Consider the following 18,885-nt stretch of genomic DNA (forward strand, 5'->3'; position numbering starts at 1 on the left):
AGATCCAGAACATTGTATTTAATTCTCAGTTTTCCCTTTTTTCACTAGCATGTAGTTTAAATGAGACATTCATAATTCAACCTGAATATTCAGCAAAAGTAGTTTACTGTAGAAGACCAAATTTTAACTTTCAGAATTATGAGTGGTGTTAATAACAATACAGTAATTAAGAACAGAAGTCATTCACAGAAGTCATTCACATAAATCAGGCCTCAGTTGAATCACTGCACACAAAGTATGCACACAAAAAACTTTAAGAGAAAAGGTACATGGACACAAAGAGAATACAACAGGTGAAAGCATGGGTCAGTAGCAGGCTTATTTGACTAACATTTTGAGACAGTGATGCTACAAGAGCATGCAGTTTTTGTCCTATTGTCTCTCAGAGACTTTCTCTGCTGTGTCCTAGTGCCTTCCTTCACTATTGCAAGCACAGTGCAAAGTGTTTGTGCATCCATGTAGGAAAATAGATTAGATAAATGAAAACTAACCTGGTCACATCAGTTCCCTACCCAAGGGAGACGGGAGAAGCATCTCAGACAGGTAGGAAGGAGGAAATTTCATTAAAGACAGTATTGACATGTGTTGTGGTTTGACAGATTCAAACTAACTAGTCTGAAAACAAAGGAAATTTTCAGTATGGAATTTGAATAATGATTCTTTTTTTTATGCTTTCTTTTACAGACACTTTACAAAACTCAGGTTAAGGAACTGAAAGAGGAAATTGATGAAAAGAATAAAGAAACGCAAAGAAAAATGCAGGAGTTGCAAAATGAAAAGTATATTTATTGTGTTTCTCAAATACACATAAGTTTTTCTGTGTAGTATCATCTCACTCATGAAGATTTTGATTCAGATTTAAGATGTTTTAATTCCTTCAGGAAAAGACAGGTCTTAAAAGTGTTCCATAACATCTTGTAAGATGGCAAATACATAGGATGTTACCTGTGCTGGCTCACAAAGCCAGATATGATTATTCATATTTGCTTTGGACACTGTAGTGTTTGGAAGAAGAAAGATGACTTCTCTGAGAATTCAGTAACATGCAAAAATTTGAAAAAAAATTACAATTTGTGGTAATCATCTCACTTATGTAACAGCTTTTTTTATTTGATTACATTATCCTGATAATCCTGGTATATTCCTATACTCAATAAAATAATTTGAGAAAAGTTAATGAAGAGTCTTTGAATTCAAAATTTAGTATACTAGTACTATATTCTAAGCTAGCAAATAAGAAAAGTTTTTTAAGCTTGCTTTTCCGATATCTTAATTTATATGTTTATCCTGAAGGAGACTGTAGCCTTATGCATGAAGTAGTTTCTTTCTTCTAAAGTCCAAGTCTCTTGTTCTACTTGAGCATCAGCATTGCAAAACCAGAATCTGAAGGGCGGAAGTTATGTACAGTGTTCATGGTGCATTTTGGTGGGCTAAAAAAGGAAGAGAGAAAGGATACTGTGCTAATAAATATGATGTAGGAGAAAAATGCATGAGTATGCAAAGTTGTTCAAGAGTAGTATCTAACTTAAAAAGAAAAAAAAATAGGGAGGGCAGAAGAGATAGGTGAGACTTCTTTTATTCTTCTTGTTGTTTTTTTTCTTACTTATTTTTATAGACTCTTTACATTCTGTTCCCTCACTGTTCTCTACAATCTTTTGTTCATCATAAACATTTCTCACTTGGATACTACTGTGGGAATTGTGATAATGGGTGAATGTGGGTTAAGTACATTTTGATGGACTACTCTTTACATGTAATTTAATTTTATTTTTGATTCCTCAAAGACATAAGAATTTAGCTTGGTGTTTCATGGATGATTGAAATTTTAATGAAATCATAATAAGTTTGCTGCTGTCACTTGTGTAGACCATCAAAAGATACAAGTGTACAGAGCATGATTTTGTAGGTCTTGCTTTTCTTAAGAAACTAAGATAGTGACAATTAGCTGAGCGGTATAATTTAGGTCTGATAGTCTTCCTGAAAGTTTACGATGTTTTGCGTAGGAGAATGAAATCCTGATGTCTTTTTTTACAGAGAAACGCTCACTACCCAGTTGGATTTAGCTGAAACCAAAGCTGAGTCAGAACGGTTGGCACGAGCACTCCTTGAAGAACAGTACTTTGAATTGAGTCAGGAAAGCAAAAAAGCAGCATCAAGGCACAGGCAAGAATTGTCTGATATGGACAGCATCATAAGAAGGGTAAACTAACTATTATTAATGCCTATATATATATATCTCTTTCAGCTGGAAACATAAATTCGTGGTTTTAATTAATAAAATCTTATTGTGGTTTTAAGTGATAAGTCAAGTATCTTAAGTTTTGGGCTCACTTGGAACCTTATACATTTAAGTTTCATCATGTGGACTCCCAAAGGAACATAGACTTGATTAATCTGAGGTGAAGCCAAAAGGAAAATCAAGTGAATGTCTCTAATTCAGATATTAGGCTTTTGTACTTGCTTCCTGTCATTATTTAAATCTTGTGGATTCGTAGAGCAGTGTATTAGAGACTCCTACTGCAAAGTAACTTAGTTTTTAAAATAACCCACTTGAGAGTCTTGAGTAACCCCCAAACTGTAATTTTTGAAGGTATTTTATACCATAACTTTTGAGTGTTAGTGATCGATAAATGTGTTTAACTGAAGAGTCTCAAACAGCACGCCGTATGTAGCATAGTCATTTTATCATTATTGTTTTTTCCCATTTAACATCAACTATGCACATTTTCTTAAGAATCCTGGGGGTGTAAAACTCTAGACATAACTAGGCTCAGTTTCTCAACTGCCATGGGTATTCCATCTCTGTGTAAAGATATTGGAACTAGTGTTTGTTTCATGTGTTTTCTTTTTTAAGCTTGAAATCTCCAGAATGCCACCATTTCTTAAGAAGCATTTAGATGATTATCTCTGTGGCATCAAAGTAATACCTTCTTGCCAATATGTTTGTTGGTTTCAAATATTCTGATAATTTTTTCAGACAGCTTGATACACAATCATTTGTATAGGCTTCAAACAAAACCTTTTTCAGGAATAAAGTTATGTCTAGTTTTTAATATGTATTTGTTAGGTGATCTTGGCTGTGGGAGCTAACATATTCACATATCTGAAGAGTCATGGGTTTCCTTTCCAGATTTTTTTTATCAACCTATGTGTGTATTTATCTACATATGCTTTGACATAGACCAAATTTAGTTTTATTTTTCTCCTGATTTATACCTGTTTTTCATGATTTATGACAATTATTTAGTAGTAAATGCCTTGTGTCTACTGTAGCCTTTAATGCTGGAGTTGTAGCATCTGTTAGCTGCTTTTCTGTCTGGATTCAAGGGATCAGGTCTCTAGGTACTACTTCTTCCAAAGTACCACAAATTGCCACATTCAATAACTGACAATCTAACTTGAGTTTTTAATTATATATTACAGTGTTGTCAGTTCTGCAAAGATCATTTAAAAAAAAATTATCTGAGACAGGTGTATTTTGAGCCTTCTGGTAAATCAAGACAACACAGAAGAATAGTTTAAAAATTCACATAGGCAGGAATATGTTTGAAGTAAGTGGTTGGTATAGATTTAAGGGTAGTTAAAATTATACTGTTATAAATATTTTTAGGATTTATGGCAAGTTCTTTATTTTAAAATGTGTTTGTTTTCATATAGCTTGAAGAAACCAATAATACATTAACCAAAGATGTTGATTTGATAACAAAGGAAAACACAGAGATCAGTGAAAAATTTAAGAAACAGGAGGAAGGTATGTCATTATGGAGTTTTAATTCATCTGTTTTGAAACACAAATGAATTTGAAAATATATCTTATATGTAAATTGCACCATTTTTAAAAGGGTACAAAGGAGCTACTGACCTGTCTGCCTCGGCTCTGTGCCTGGAAAAATCATGGAACAGATCCTCCTAGAAGCTCTGCTAAGGCACATGGAGGAGAGGGAGGTGATGGAGTGACTCCATCAGTGGACAAGGGAAGGGCTACAGATGTCATTTACTGGACTTCTGTAAAGCCTTTGACATGGTCCCCTGCAATATCCCTCATTTTAAATTGGAGAGATGTGGATTTGGTGGATGGACTGTTTGGTGGATGAGGAATTGGCTGGATTGTCTCATCCAGAGAGTAGGGGTCAATGGCTCAGTGTCCCATTGGACATCAGTGACAAGTGGTGTCCCTCAGGGATCTGTGCTGGGACTAGTACTGTTCAGTATCTTCATCCATGACACAGACAGTGGGATCGAGTGCACCCTCAGCAAGCTGAGTGATGCTGAGCCTGGGATGCCATCCAGAGAGACCTAGACAAGCTTGAGAAGTGGACCTGTGGGAATCTCATGAGTTCAACAGAGCCAAATGCAAAGTCCTGCACCTGGGTCAGGACAACCCCCAGAATCGATACAGGCTGAGGGATGAAGGGATGAAGAGCTGCCCTGCTGAGAAGGACTTGGGGGTGCTGGTGGGTGAGGAGTTGGACATGAGCCAGCAATGTGTGCTCACAACCCAGAAGGACAACTGAACTGCATTGTGGGCAGCATCAGAAGTGTGGTCAGCAGGCTGGGGGAGGTGATTCTGCCCCTCTCCTCCATTCTCATGGGACCCCACCTGGAGTACTGCATCCAGCTCTGGGGTCCCCACCAAAGGAAGGACATGGACCTGTTGGAATGAGTCCACAGGAGGGCCACAAAGATGATAAGAGGAATAGAGCACCTTTTCTGTGAGGAAAGCTGAGAGTTGGGCTTATTCAGCCTGGAGAAGAGAAGGCTCTAGGGAGAATTTATAGCAGCCTTTCAGTGCTTAAAGGGACTTATAAGAAAGATGGGGACAAACTTTTTAGCAGGGCTTGTAGCAATAGGACAAGGGATAATGGTTTTAAACTAAAACAGAGTAGATTCAGACTAGATATAAGGAAGTTTTTTACAGTGAGGGTAGTGAAACACTGGAACAGGTTGCCCAAAGAGGTAGTGGATGTCCCATCCCTGGAAACCATCAAGTTCAGGCTGGACAAGCCTCAGAGCAGCTTGATCTAGATGAAAATACCCCTACTTATTGCCAAAGGATTGGACTAGATGACCTTTAAGGTCCCTTCCAACCTAAACCATTCTATGTTTCTAAATTATCACTCTGTACTATATTGTTTCCATTTTCATGTACTGTCTTTATTGTTGAAAATAATTAAAACCTCAGCTGTACCAGGTAGGAAAAAGTGAGTTTCTGCTCATACTACCTTTCTCACTTTTTAAAACAATTCAGTGCTAAGTTCCTGATGGCATAAGCAGGAATGCCTGTCCACTACAACTCATCCATATATTGTCTGTCTAACCTCCTTCTTCTAGCCTTGCCCTTGTGTGCATAAAGTTATTAAGGTAAAGTATTTTCCGCATTTCATATTGCACACAATGTATTTATTAAAATGTTTGTGTCTATCTCCAGTATTTACAGTAAAGCTGTATCAGTATTTCAATTTCCTTAAGATCTCACTTTGACACGGAATCTAAGTTGTGATGTTATGGGCATTCTATTTATATGCATTCTGACTGTATGGGAAGGTACTTTTTGCTCCCATGGTTTTTCGTTTGAGCAAATTGGAATGCGTGCTTTAATATCTGAAGACTAAAAGAGTAAAGACCTTATTGATTCTGTTGCCAGTGTCTTTGCAAACAGTATGTAGGCAGGAAGGCATACTAAAATATTTTCCCTTAGTTCTACATTTCCATAGTAGCAGGAATTGGGTGAGCAAGCATTTTCAGTATTTTTAAGTTTGTTACTTTTGAGTACTTAAAAATCGTTCTTTAACTTTGTAGTTTTGGTGGGAAATTCTTATCAGTGAACTGCATACTTATAGATACTTTGGAAACAAATCAGCAGACTGGAGTTGTGATAGAAAGATTGGTAGAATTGAGTAAATGGTGTGTGAGAGGGGGTGGGGGGTATGTAACAGAATCATTCCTTGTTTAAAGAAAGACTTTTCCCCATGCTCTCTTCATGGCTGATTTGAGAATCTGTACTAAATATGAGTCCAGTCGTATCAGTCTTATTCTGTGTGGGTACTGAAGCAATTTTTGGTACTGCAGAGACCCTTTTGATAGTGCAAACATGAAGGAAGTGGAACAACTAACTTAATCATCATCAGGAAATAAAAATACATGTGTTGGCTTTAGTGTTTCATCTTGGTACCTTTCTGGTATATCCTTCGAGTGATTTTCTATCATTATAGTAGCATTAAACTGGTAACCTTTATCTTTGCAAACTGTATTTTACTCAATAAGGGACACAATGGGAAAAGGGAGGGATAAAAAGAAGATGCAATGGTAGAAGCAATTAAGTTTAGAAATATTTATCTTGTCCTAAAATGTCTCAAAGTTGAATATTATTTTAACAGATTACAAAATGAAAAAAGAGGAGGAAATCAATAATATTAGAATGCATTATGAGAAGAGCATAAACAATGAAAGAACTTTGAAGACACAGGTATAACTTTTTATGCAATTTAATAGCAACGATTACTTTGCATAACAGAAATATTTTAGGTTTATTGCTTTTGTGAACTCACTGTTGGTTCCTTCGAAATTAAGTTTATATTAACCATGATGTACAATATGCATTGTTGATATTTACAGTTCAAAGAATAAGTTTTGATGTTGTGTACTGTTCAGTATTACTTTGGTCATGAGTAAGGGCCATTTATGTTGATGAAGGGTTTTTATTAGTTGAATCCTGTAACTAGAGGAACTAAGAAGTTTTGTATGAAACATGCTAGCATATATCATTTTTTTCACTGGTTCTCCTTTTTCTTAACAGGCTGTCAACAAACTGGCTGAGATAATGAATCGGAAAGATTTTAAAATAGACAGGAAAAAAGCTAACATGCAAGATTTGAGGAAGAAAGAGAAGGAAAACCGAAAGCTGCAGTTAGAACTTAATCAAGAAAAAGAGAAATTCAATCAGATGGTAGTGAAATACCAAAAGGAGCTCAATGAAATGCAAGCGGTAAAATAATCTAAATTTTTTTTGTCCCGTTGTGGAATTGTCTCTGCAGGAAAGATGTTTTAGGCTACAGAATTTTAGTGAGGCAGAGAACTTGATAAGTGCTGGTTCTCATTCATTTCCCCTTTCTAAATTCTTAACTGTGGAAGTTACTGATATGTTACAAAGGCTAAAAACCTGAATACTGTTCAGCATACTAAACTGATAGCAAACTACCAGTTCATTTTGCTGATAGATGGTCTCCTTTTCCTAACAAATGGTAATTTAATAGATGAATAGATGAATCTAGAATAGACTGTTTTATGCTTGAATACATTGCTGGATCTTTGATATTTAAGTTTTTTCCTTCCAAGGCTAAACAAAAACTTCTACTATAATAGTTTATGTCAATACTATCAAAACTATCTAGATATCTGAAAAAAATAGTAATGAGGTTTGTGTTCAGAATACTTTGGTATCCCACTAACTGTGCACGTGTATATAAATACAGCAACTAGCAGAAGAATCTACGTACAGGAATGAGCTCCAGATGCAGCTGGATAGTAAAGAGAGTGACATAGAACAACTACGAAGGAAAATTGTGGATCTCCAGCAAGGAATGGATTCTACCAGTGTTGCTAGTCTCCCGACAGATGAAACGGATGGAAATGTTTCAGGTAAGAGAAAAACATATTGAACTACTTGATCTTGTGCATGCACATAGTTTTGGAAGGTATTCTTTCGAACAAGTTACTGCCTTTTAAAATCTTCTGTCTGTCTTTCTCTGTATCACATCTCTGCTGCCTTTCTTTGTTCATTTTTTTTTATTTCTATAGCTTAGCTGCTTATATTTAATCTTAATTTATTCTCACATCACATTTTCTACTGTATTGCTTAGCATTAGCATAATTTATATCCACTTTTTGGAAAGAATATCTTTACATTTGCTGTTTCTTGAATACAGCGAATGCAATGGGCAGTGTTCAGTGAGCAGAATACAGGGCCAGCATTTCCTCAACATAGTGATTGTATTTTATATCTTGAATGCAAACTTGCCTTGGTCTTGTCTGTTCTTACTCACAGTCATGTAGACCGCTGTGACAAGTGGCAATAATTGCTGATGTGAAAAATAATTGTAGGAATTTCCATTTATGGTTTTATGATACTCTGATTTAGCAGGTTAAACTAAGAACAGATAATACAGTGTAGCCAGCCATTTCTATGTGGTGTCAGTTCCAGGCACTGTACTTTGAGACCCACTGTTACATGGGTTAGTGATGTACCTCTCCCCTTCCCCAGTGTTTAAAAAGTGTAATCAGTTTGTACTTTAACATGATCCTCTTCTGTATCTCTTGATACAGAAAAAGAAAATGCTTAGAGGCAATAAGCCATGTTTGACAATTTCCATATGTCAGAGTTAGGTTTATTATTTTTTTTATATGGGTAAGTATTTTTAGAATTCATTGTGAACATCTTAATAAATAAACTTGTCGTACGTGCTTAAAGATTTATGGCCTTATTTCTATTGTTGAAAAATATTTTTAAACATACAAAACCAGAATACTATTTTGTGTACTTTAAGACTTCAGTGGATGAGTAGTCAGATAAAAGTAAATAGAATCATTTTAGGTGTGTCTTTTACTGTTAATGTACTTCATGCTGCTCAAATTGCCACATTCTAGAATTTTTCCAGGGGTCTTAGAGTGATTCAAATTTCAGGTAGGTCATGAGTGTTCATATATGTTTTTGTGTAGTTATTCCTTTCTGTGTCTGTTTTTGTGTCCTGTCTTCCCCTAGTGTATTTTTAGATTTTTATTTTTAGTTAGTATTTTAATGAATTTCATTCTAGAATAGATTTTCGTTCAGATAATGATAGTAATTTTCTTCACAACTTCCATTCTGTTCAAGAAGCCTTTTGCACTCTTCAGTCTGATCTGTAAAAGCCTCAGGCAATTGCCATCTTGTAAAGAGAATGTCTGGTTTTTGTCTTTTGAAAACATCTTCTAGACCAAACTTCCACTGAGTTCTTAGATCTATTAGATTGGTTAAGGAACATTATTTTTCCTTAGCTAGGAAACTAGGAGTTCCTGCTAGGAACTCCCTCTGGTATTTCTGAACTATCAGTACTTCTCAGGAGTTTTTCTTTTAGATACTCATTTGCAGTGTATTCCATTTAATGGAGGTAAAAAAGAAATCAGAGGGGTTCTTTTCTCCCCTCAAGTTACTATTTGGAATCAAGCCTTGTGTTTTTAAGTGTCTCCTAATTGAAGAACACTGTCGTTTGTAATTTTTAATTGAAAATTTCTGAATTCTTGTAAATTGAGAGGTTTAGGGGTTTTTTTCTACAACAAAACAGACCTGATTTATTCTGCATAAAAAAGTAGTTTTGAACTTCATCACTTTCCTTTTCAGCCATTTTCAGTTAATGTCTGTTATTTATTACACGGAAAACACAAATGCATCCTTCTGGGCATAGATACCTTCCCTGTTTTCTTCTTAATGGCGGTAGTGTGTCAGTATGACCCCATTGTGTCTCAGATCTTGGAAAGACTAGGAAAAAAGCTCTTTCTTTGTCTGCCTAATTAAGGAAGGTTATTTTCAGTTTTACCTCTGGAGATGTGTAATCAGACTTCTGGCGGCATGACCTGTCGCTTCAATTTTGAGGCAGAAATTTCAGTCTGTGCAAGAGCTTTTCAAGTCAGCTGTTCATTGTTAATTAGAACATCACAATTAGTAGAAGTTCTTTTGGTGTTCTTTAGTGAGGGGTTTGTTTCTATACTCATGACTCCTCAAACTATTTCTTTTTTACTAGCCTTTCATTTCTCGTCTTCTCTTTTTTGCCCTTTTCTCTACGCATGCCTCTGATTTTTACTGCAGTTGTGCTGCTGGTGTTACTGTGTGATACAGGTAGGAAGTCTAATACATATTATTAGGACTCCTCTAGGTCGTGTTCCTACATGCTGCTTGTTTTTTTGGTTTGGCTTGGTTTTGGTGGTTTTTGGGTTTTTTTGAGTGAGTTGATCAGGATCTGAATAAGAAGCAGTTTAGTAATTAAAGGAGATGAAGTGACATTAGGACAGTCAAATTTCACACGCTTGTCAAAGAGCCGAGCAGAGCACAGAAAAGGAGTACAGTAGTGTTCTAAGGACAAAAACCAGCCAGATTTTGAAGTAGAAATAGCCCGTGCCACAGAAAGAGGACATTATCCAGTGCACAGTTATTTTCCTGCAAATCAAGTAATTAGTCTTCAAAACAGAAGGTGACATATCACAGTGGTTCATTTGCTACAATTTAGTTGTATGACATTGATTGTCTTCAACTATGTGATAAGTTCCCATCACTTCCATAGCCCAAATATGGGCATTCCTTCAGAGCACCTTGAACAGCATCTTGTTTAAGAGCTGGATGTGATGAGCAGTCAATAGGATTCTCCGTCTGTTGCACCAGTTCTTAAAGCAAAGACATTCCTAAAAAAAATATAAAGCAAATAAATTGTCAAATTTCAAAATAAGTAATTATAGTATGATTTATTCAGTTTCCTGTCACAGCAAAAACATCACCAGGGGAAAAAAAATGACGACACAAAATAATGTGAACATGTATAAAAGAATGATTCCATAGTCTCAATTCTGGCAGTGGGCAGGCAGTCTCTGGTTTAATAGAAGAAAAAAATTGGTATGAAATGGTGTAATAGTAAAGTTGTTGGAATTCCAGAGAGACCCTGGTTCTTTGGCATTTTCTGCTGTCCTGCATGGCAGAGAGGTTCGTGTCTTGTCTAATTGGGGAGTTTAGGTTACCAGCCACCAGAGAGGCTACAAAAGTAGAATTCACAATTTATGGGAAGAGCCTCTTGTAAACTTTTGGGGTCAGAAAGATTTGAATAAACTCAAGGTAATACTAAAATGAATTTTTAATACTCAGAAAATTTTAAGGAAAAAATTCTCTATTTAGAGGTAGATACAGAGAAATCACATGGTAACACACCTTTTACAGCCGCATTTCACTTGGAGGTGGTTTCTGTCTGTCATTGAGCTAAATACCCCTCAAGTTCTGGTAGCTCCCAGGGCAGTTTATGCTCTCCCAAGGTAGGGATTGGCCCCTTTAGACCATCCAGGCTGTTCTCAGGCTTTTGCTTACTTAGGTGGAAAAATCACAACATGGAGGAAGGTTTTCCTTGTATTCAGTTCTAGGCATGTTTAGTAACTCTCACTCCTGATTATTGATTCAGATAGCAGCTCATATCTCAGCTGATATCTCCAGTGTTAACAGTCCTTGCTGAAACAGCTGAGAGATTTGCTTTTTAATGGTGCCTTTGGAATGCCTCTTCCTCCTGGCTGGACTTAGGAAGTCTTAATACTTGCATGATTGTAAACAGAATTCTTCTTTGTCAAGACAGAACATAATCAGGAACTTAAGTTTTTTTTTCTCCTAGCTGTTATAGGGCACTTAACCTGTTGTGAATTGCTTCTTTTCATCTGATTGGCAAGATAATTTGAGCAATTGAGCTGACCTACAGGTTTAACTGCAGCACATAATATTTTACAGCATGTGTTATAAACCATGTTTTGTGCAAAGATAGGAGGGAATAATAAACACGGAGCATTTAAGCCAACAGTTTTATTGCAATATGGACTCAGCAAGGACTTTCTGAAGTACCTGCAAGTAGCTGTCACCTGAATAAACTTCAAGGCAAGATCCAGTTGGCAGTCCTTGGTGAGATACACATGAAATTATAGTAAGACAGTCTGAGGAAGGAAATAATCAAGTGGGAAGAGTGGACTGGAAAGAATTAGCAAGGTAGTATCTCCATGTTTTTGTTAACTGTGGAAGAGTCTCGAGGAGTAGGAATTCTAAAGCATTGGAAAGAGGTGCTCTGCCGCTTGTGAAAGCGCCTGTGCTACTTAGCTCCAGAACAACAAAACATCTCGTAAATCAGTACAGCCATGGTTGTCTTGTCTGTAAGACTTGGTTTATTGAAGTCTTACAGTTAGAACTCACTGTTATCATACTGAATCCCTATGAATCCTGGCAGTATGAATACTAACCATGAAGATGTTTAGAATAAAAATCTCAATTTAAAATATATTCAGAGATAACTGTAAGATCTGTAGCCTTTATGAAATTCTTTCTTCATATCCTATTCAGATCCAGCTAGCCGTAAGATATTTTTGAGACCTAAGCCATCAGATATTTTTGAGGCCTATCTCAGATTTTCTGGACTGCAAATAAAGTATCAATTCTGTGATTCTTTCCAAAATACAGGGACGTTTTAAGGCAATAGTTTTGAGGCTATTTTTAAAGACAGGGATGGAAGAATCTTTTTCATAGTCTAGATAGCCCATATTTTCTTAATTACTTAATCAGAACACTCATAAATATTATTCTTCTGGATCAAATATTTGTGAAATGGCCAGATGAGCATTTGCAGTTGTGCTTGCTAACTTGTCGAGGGAAATTAAAATGCACTATAAATATTACTTGGAAGAATCCTTTGTGGCAAGGTTGGAACGAAAGAGCTCATCTACCCTTTTAAGAGTACATTTGGTTCCAGACGAATGTTAGCTTTGTTGAAAAGGAGTGTGTTCAGAAACTTATTTCCAACTGCAAGATGTTATTCACAGCTCAGAAATCATCTCTCATTCAAACAGAATTTGCTCACTAAAATAGATTTGTAGTAGACAGAAAAGAATGTCAACTGATTCATTTGAAATACCTCATTCACTTCCTACTTCTTTTGAAATTGTTTTCAGAATGTGCCGAAATAGAAGTGAACTTAGAACAACTCCTGCTCATACTGTCCCTATAAGCATCTTTTAAAATGTATTATTATTGGATCTTTCCAGATTTTCATATGCTGCAATTTATACAGATGCATACATATTCTCTTTGAACAACAGTCATCCTTCCTGTGTTCCTTCTGAACTGCAGTCATCCACAATATGTTCTTTATTAGCAATTAATCCCTTTATTTTGCAAGGGAGGAGTTGAGTTTTAGGGTCTTTCTGTAATTTCTAAAAATGGAAGACTCTTCTCCTGGTGTAAGAATCAAGGTGTTCAAAACAAGGTAAGCATTGTCGGTGATGCCTGTAGACGTGAAGGAAATAGGTTTCCTTTTCCACAGCTACTGTATCAAGAAGAGGGGAGGGGTTGAGGGCAAAACCTCCAAACCCCATTTTTCTTATGGAGATAGGAGAGGCAGGGAAGTGCAGATTTCCTTCATTTTTCTGGGATATTCTCTTACTGAAATGAATTCTACTGTCATGGCTTTCTTCTGATTGATTTCAGTAGTTCAGTGGTCCCACAGTATTTTGAGGCTATTCTGTGTGGAGGAATGTTAGGAAATGATTCTGTATTTCTAAGTGCAGTCATCTTCTAAATATTGTAATGCTGTAAGGCTAATATGGGAAAGTCTTTTTCATGCCTGACTTTAATACCTTGCTAGGCTGTCAGTCTCACTGTAATTTTACAGAGCAAAGCATATGGACAATAACTTAGATATTTGGGTGTATTTGTGGAGCTTGCTGCAATATACCTCACAGAGTTATTCCTGAAGGTTAAAAGGGACCAGTAGCTCCTTCTTACATAAGTATTTGTGGAGAATAGTTCAGAAAACTTTAACTTAATGTTTTAGAAGTTTTCAGTGCTGCCAGTTAAGTTTATTATGAAGAATACATGCATTGGCTATTGGCTCTGTTTCTGTTTTCTGACACTTTTTTTTCAAATCACATTTTTACAATAATTAAAAAAAAAATTCTCAATTGTGAAATAGATTTATGGACTGAAATTTTGATTACTTCATTCTAACATTTCCAAAATTGTGGGACTTTACTGGTTACTTTACTTCATTTCAGGTTAATGGAATAACAATAGCTTCTCACTATCATTGTCTGGTTTCATAATTTTAAAGTTTAGAAACTACTGTTAGTTAGCTGGAAGGATTTTTTAAATCTACCATTCACATTAGGCAGAATGTCAATTTTCTTGTGGCCCTTCTTTATATCATTGCTAAATTATTTCAGTAGTTTTGTAGTGGGAACACACATTATTACATTGCTCTTTGGAGAATTTTTCACTGAAAATTTGAATAAAATGCTTGTCTCTTATTCTTTGTATCTAGTTGATTCTTCCTGCATTCCTTATTTAATTATCTCCTATGCTTATCTTCTGTGAGTAATGGGGACACCCTTGTAGCTTTGCCTGCTCTTGTGCTCTCTCTCCCTTTTTTGTTTCCCGTGGAAAATATGGATCTGATTTGTTTTACTTCCTGCATCTTCCTGCTGATTATTTTCATATAGCCCCTCTGAATGTTAAATTATGTTTATATTGAAAAATCTCTTAATTTAAACTGTAACATATTTTCAAAGCAAAGTGTTTCCTGCCTGGCTCTTTGCAAACTATTTACATACAATGTTAGATGTTGGCATCAAGGAGAACAGCTTTACTTTTATTGTGCAGTAACTGTGTAATCAGATGTTGGCTTGTGATAAAGCATGAATTAAATGCTTATATCTTCATTTTATTTAGCTGTGCTTTTTATTCCGCTTTGCTGAATAGGTAATTGCCTATTACTGCATGTGGTACATTTTCCTTTCTCGTAGTAGTTTGCTTTTGTGTTATCCTGCTTTATTGTTATAAATACGTGAAATTATTAAATATGCATTTTTTAAAAACCAGAATCAAGACTTGAAGGTTGGCTTTCAGTACCAAACAAAGGAAATATAAAGCGGCATGGCTGGAAGAAACAGGTACAAATGTCTTTTTTTTTTTTTTCTTCCTCAATTAGAAAAGTTTTTAGGCATGCCCTGAATTGGTTTTACTACTCATATTTAAGAACCAAACAAAATAATTAAGAGTAACTTAGTGTGTATAAAAAAAGGAAACAAGAAAATTCAAGTTCAGTTTGAAATCTTTAGTAATGACTTTGTGCAAATTTAACAACAGTTGGGTGAGGAAATGCTTTACAATGGGCATTTTGGAATAATTAAAAATCTCATTTCTTCTTTGAGTAAACTTCTTTATAATCCTGTTACTAAAAAAGAAGCTCCATGTGCAACTTGACAGGAGAGAGTAGGGAATACTACATCTAAATGTTCTGAAGGTCATGGAAGACCTTCACACACAGACATCACACTATAACTTGCCACACATGATTTCCAAGGACTTTTTTATCTTCCTTACCTTTAAAATGGCCAGTGTCTCTTGAAAAGAACTGGTTTACTTTCAGAAACTGGATCTCTTTGCTGGAATTCCCAATCCAAACAAAACAGTACTCTTTTGCCTCTGCAGAGGTTATGATCTGCTTCTTTGAAATGTCAGATGTTGAAACTGAGATGCTTAGAACTAGTTTCTGATTATCTTTTCTGTCTTTTCAGTTCCCCTCTGTGAACATTCTTTGGTATAATTAAATGCCTAAGTGAACATGGTCACCAGAATTCTGTAAATTTTACAAGCAGTTTGTACAAAGTAGTTTGTTTCCCTGCATCTTCTTAAATTCAAAGATCACTGTTGGGAATGATTCAGTTTATTCACGACACTTTCAAAGTAACTTTCTGCTTCCCGCTAAAAGGTCTTTCTCAAATGCTCCTGTTTACATTCAAATTCTACAAGTGTTAGAAGTGGTTCCTACAAAATTTAAGGGAGAAGGAATTAATTCCTGTCAAAGAAGCACTTAAGTGTTTGCATTGGACCTTTAGCTGCTGAACTACTTCTTTCAAGTATTCCTGTTTTCACTTGGCTAACATGGCCTTCTTTATACAATCTACGTATTTTGAGTTCCAGACCAGACTATTTTTACATCAATATCAGACTGCATTGATTTGTCTGTAAGTTAAACCCACCACCTATTATGGCTTGCAGAGAGTGAGTGTTAAGTTCCGCCTTATTTCAGCTAATGGATGCTTAAGGTATTCTCCCAGCCCCTCAGATGAGAGGCAATGTGAACAAGTGCCATTTTGAAAATGCTTGGTTACCACAGTTTGGAATCTGGGGTTTCTTATAGATACCTCAAATTCTGTTCTCTCTCTGTTTCACTTTGTCTCCTTATTAGCAGAAGTGAGGGAAATCTAGAGGATGAGGTTAGAATGTTCTTGATGCCATATTTGATTCAAATGCCAGTAGCATTTGAATGTTCTTCAGGTGTCTCACGAAACACACCTGTTTGTAAATCTATTCCACAACTTGTTCTGTTTGATAGCTAAGGCTGCTTGACTCCTCTTGTTCCTGAATTGATTTTCTGGGTTGCTGTCAGACTTTTGACAGTGTCCACAAGCAAAAGTGACTGTGCCTAGGCACAAATCATGTAGCTTTGTTCTGTTCTGGATTATTTAAAATACTGCATCATTTTCCTGTCAGAATACCTCCAGTAGCCTTTTATGGTTGTTTTTTAGAAGTGGAGATTATTCTTGCATCCTCTGATGGTTGAAATGTTAAATCTCTTGATAAATACAGCTTCTCCAGTGAAGGACTATATCTGAGCTTCTTTGGGCATGGCCAGTGTAGGCATATTTACTTCCCTCAAGATATTTTATGCAGTTACTCCATTCATACTTTCCTAGTTCGAGTAATACTTACACTTTGAAGGAATTTGAGCTACAGATGGATGCTTCTGTCATGAGTCATACTGGTAAGATTCCTTGAACTAGCTGAGGCTCAAATCAGTGACACACAGTAGCGAGGAGCCATGCTGATTTACATGTGTGTCCTGTTGGCTGAACTGTACTGCAGCTGAAACAAGCTGGTGTGGAGTCAGCCTCCTCAGGTGCTTCTGTTCCAAATTCTACTGCAATTTCAGTTTTGGGCTTGGTGGGAGGTATGCAGCCTCAAATATAAGCATGCCCAGATCAACTTAAATGGAAAGCAAAATTGCATTAGCACTGCAATTGGGTTGATGCCGGAGTTGTTACAACTTGAGCTGCTGCATTTCTGACTCAAATATCAGTAGCACTGATGTTTTTGCCCCGTGCCCTCTGAGTCATTTAGCTTAAGTTAGAAAAGGGTGAGTGTGGAAAACTTATTTGAGAATAAACACTTGAGTTATACCTCAAGCTAACGCTAAAATGTGTTAGCCATGCTTTTATCTGGAGCTTCGTTTTATCCCGAGTGGAGGTGATAAAATGTCCTTCCCAAACCACTGTAGAACAGAACTGCTGTCAGAAGATTTTTTTTATATATGTTCACAACAGGATATCAAGGCTGTTGTACATAACTTTTCTTTTGTGAGGTTAAATTGTTCTTTAACCAAGAATTGTATATAATGTGATAACTGAATTCCTTTGCAGTCAGAATTTGCATCTGTGGTAGTTGTCATCTTAAGGCCTTGGTCTTGTCTGTGAAAGGCAGAAATGCACACTTCAAAAACAAAAAATGCATTAGCTTTCTGTTGAAGTAGATAAAGGAATTGAAGCAGTCTTTTTCTTCAGTGGGAAAAAGCACTAGAGGCTCACACTATTACAACTTAGTACCTACTCAGGTTGATCAGGCTTTCCATTAAAGAATTGTGACTAAAGGGCTGAAAGCTCTTTAAGTTGGGGCCAAAACACCCTCTGTGGCTTTTTAAGATTCATTTCAGTAATTGAGATTTACAGCTGTAGCACACAGCTCACGCAACACATTTCTAAAATGCTATTCTATAAATTTGTTAAGGTAACTTTCATATTCAGGTTTTGAGGTCAGCTTAAAGTCCTGTGTAATGAGGAGGTTGAAACCTCCTCTTGTAGAAGGAGTAAACACTATTAATTTAAATTGTCATTATCTTCGTTGTGCAGAAACTCATTCAGTTACCTACCAGTAACTGGAATTCAAGATGAACTGTTGGTGTATTCACTCTCATGGTTTTCTGTCCTTTCCCCTGCTTCTGGGTCATATTATACATGGAGTTCAATATAGACAGAGCAGTCAGTTTGCCTCTTTTTAGTCCTCTTTAGTACCTCATACCATTTAGTTGTTTCTAAAACATTTGAAACTGCAGGGGAGGGAACTGCCACTGCCACTGCTGTCACTGAGCTTATGCTTGTGGACAGTTTCAGCTGTCATTCCTAGATTTGGAAAGTATACCAGACCTCTGTTTCTGCTGATTCATTTTGTCTCTTTATTTCACCAGTTCATTAAATTGAAAGTGTAGGAAATAGTTAGCTGGCACTGTGAGAATCTCTTCTAAACTACCAGTAGTTTGGTGCAGGTCTGTAGAACTAGAGAAGTCATTTATGACTTTACCATCAAATGATAGATTTTGCACTGTATCACTCTGTGATACATAATTTTCATGGTAACATGCCAGTAGCAATTGAAATTTGTGAGTTTGTGTGCAGATGGACTTCCAGAATTGTGACAAGCATTTTATGGTGCTTCAGTGAAAATACACAGTTGCTGCAGCTGTAGCATTGCCCAGCTGTCTGTAGTGTATCTGCCTGCATGAATATTTAAATATGTCTTGATATTAGTTTAAAAAATTTCCTTTACTCAGGCTTTACATGTGTGTGTAGGAGAACATTAGGATAAATGTTGCTTTTTAAAATGCAATTTTAACTTCTCTTTATCCTTTCTTTCCACAGTATGTTGTGGTGAGCAGTAAAAAGATACTGTTCTACAATGATGAAAAAGACAAGGACCAGTCTAATCCGTCTATGGTACTAGATATAGAGTAAGTAAAGTTACTGGTAGTTTTGGATGCAAATTGGGAAAAGAGCCTTGTGTGTGAGATAACTGATAACAAATCTAAAAGCTTGAAATCAAAATTCCATAAATAATTTTTAATTTCCCAAACTAGTTGGAAAATGTCTATCTGTATTTCAGCGTGCTGTTAACAGAAGATACTGCTTTCTCTTTGTTCTGCTATTGCTAAAAGTTAGAGAAAAGAGAAAGTATCAATGCTCATCTAGTTCAAAGCATTTCTAACTTTTCCAGATGGTTTCTGTTTAAAGTGATAA

General features: G+C 36.2%; 1 protein-coding gene across 4 annotated transcripts in view; it reads left to right on the forward strand.

Annotated features, from left to right (window-relative positions):
• The window catches only part of ROCK1 (Rho associated coiled-coil containing protein kinase 1), an 87,165-nt gene that overhangs the window by 59,213 nt on the left and 9,067 nt on the right, over positions 1–18,885 (forward strand). For 2 of the 4 annotated variants that reach the window (XM_018081100.1, XM_008928345.2), the window contains exons 22-29: positions 685–779; positions 2,035–2,200; positions 3,658–3,751; positions 6,378–6,466; positions 6,797–6,985; positions 7,473–7,638; positions 14,636–14,706; positions 18,511–18,599. In XM_018081100.1, coding sequence (XP_017936589.1) covers positions 685–779; positions 2,035–2,200; positions 3,658–3,751; positions 6,378–6,466; positions 6,797–6,985; positions 7,473–7,638; positions 14,636–14,706; positions 18,511–18,599 — 959 coding nt within the window. Of the gene's footprint in view, positions 1–684; positions 780–2,034; positions 2,201–3,657; positions 3,752–6,377; positions 6,467–6,796; positions 6,986–7,472; positions 7,639–14,078; positions 14,128–14,635; positions 14,707–18,510; positions 18,600–18,885 lie in introns of those variants that run through there. The other 2 variants (XR_001921777.1, XR_001921778.1) reach the window with 2 other exon arrangements.

Source organism: Manacus vitellinus, unplaced genomic scaffold (assembly GCF_001715985.3).
Source record: "Manacus vitellinus isolate BGI_N305 unplaced genomic scaffold, ASM171598v3 scaffold_1_pilon, whole genome shotgun sequence".
Lineage (NCBI taxonomy): Eukaryota > Metazoa > Chordata > Aves > Passeriformes > Pipridae > Manacus > Manacus vitellinus.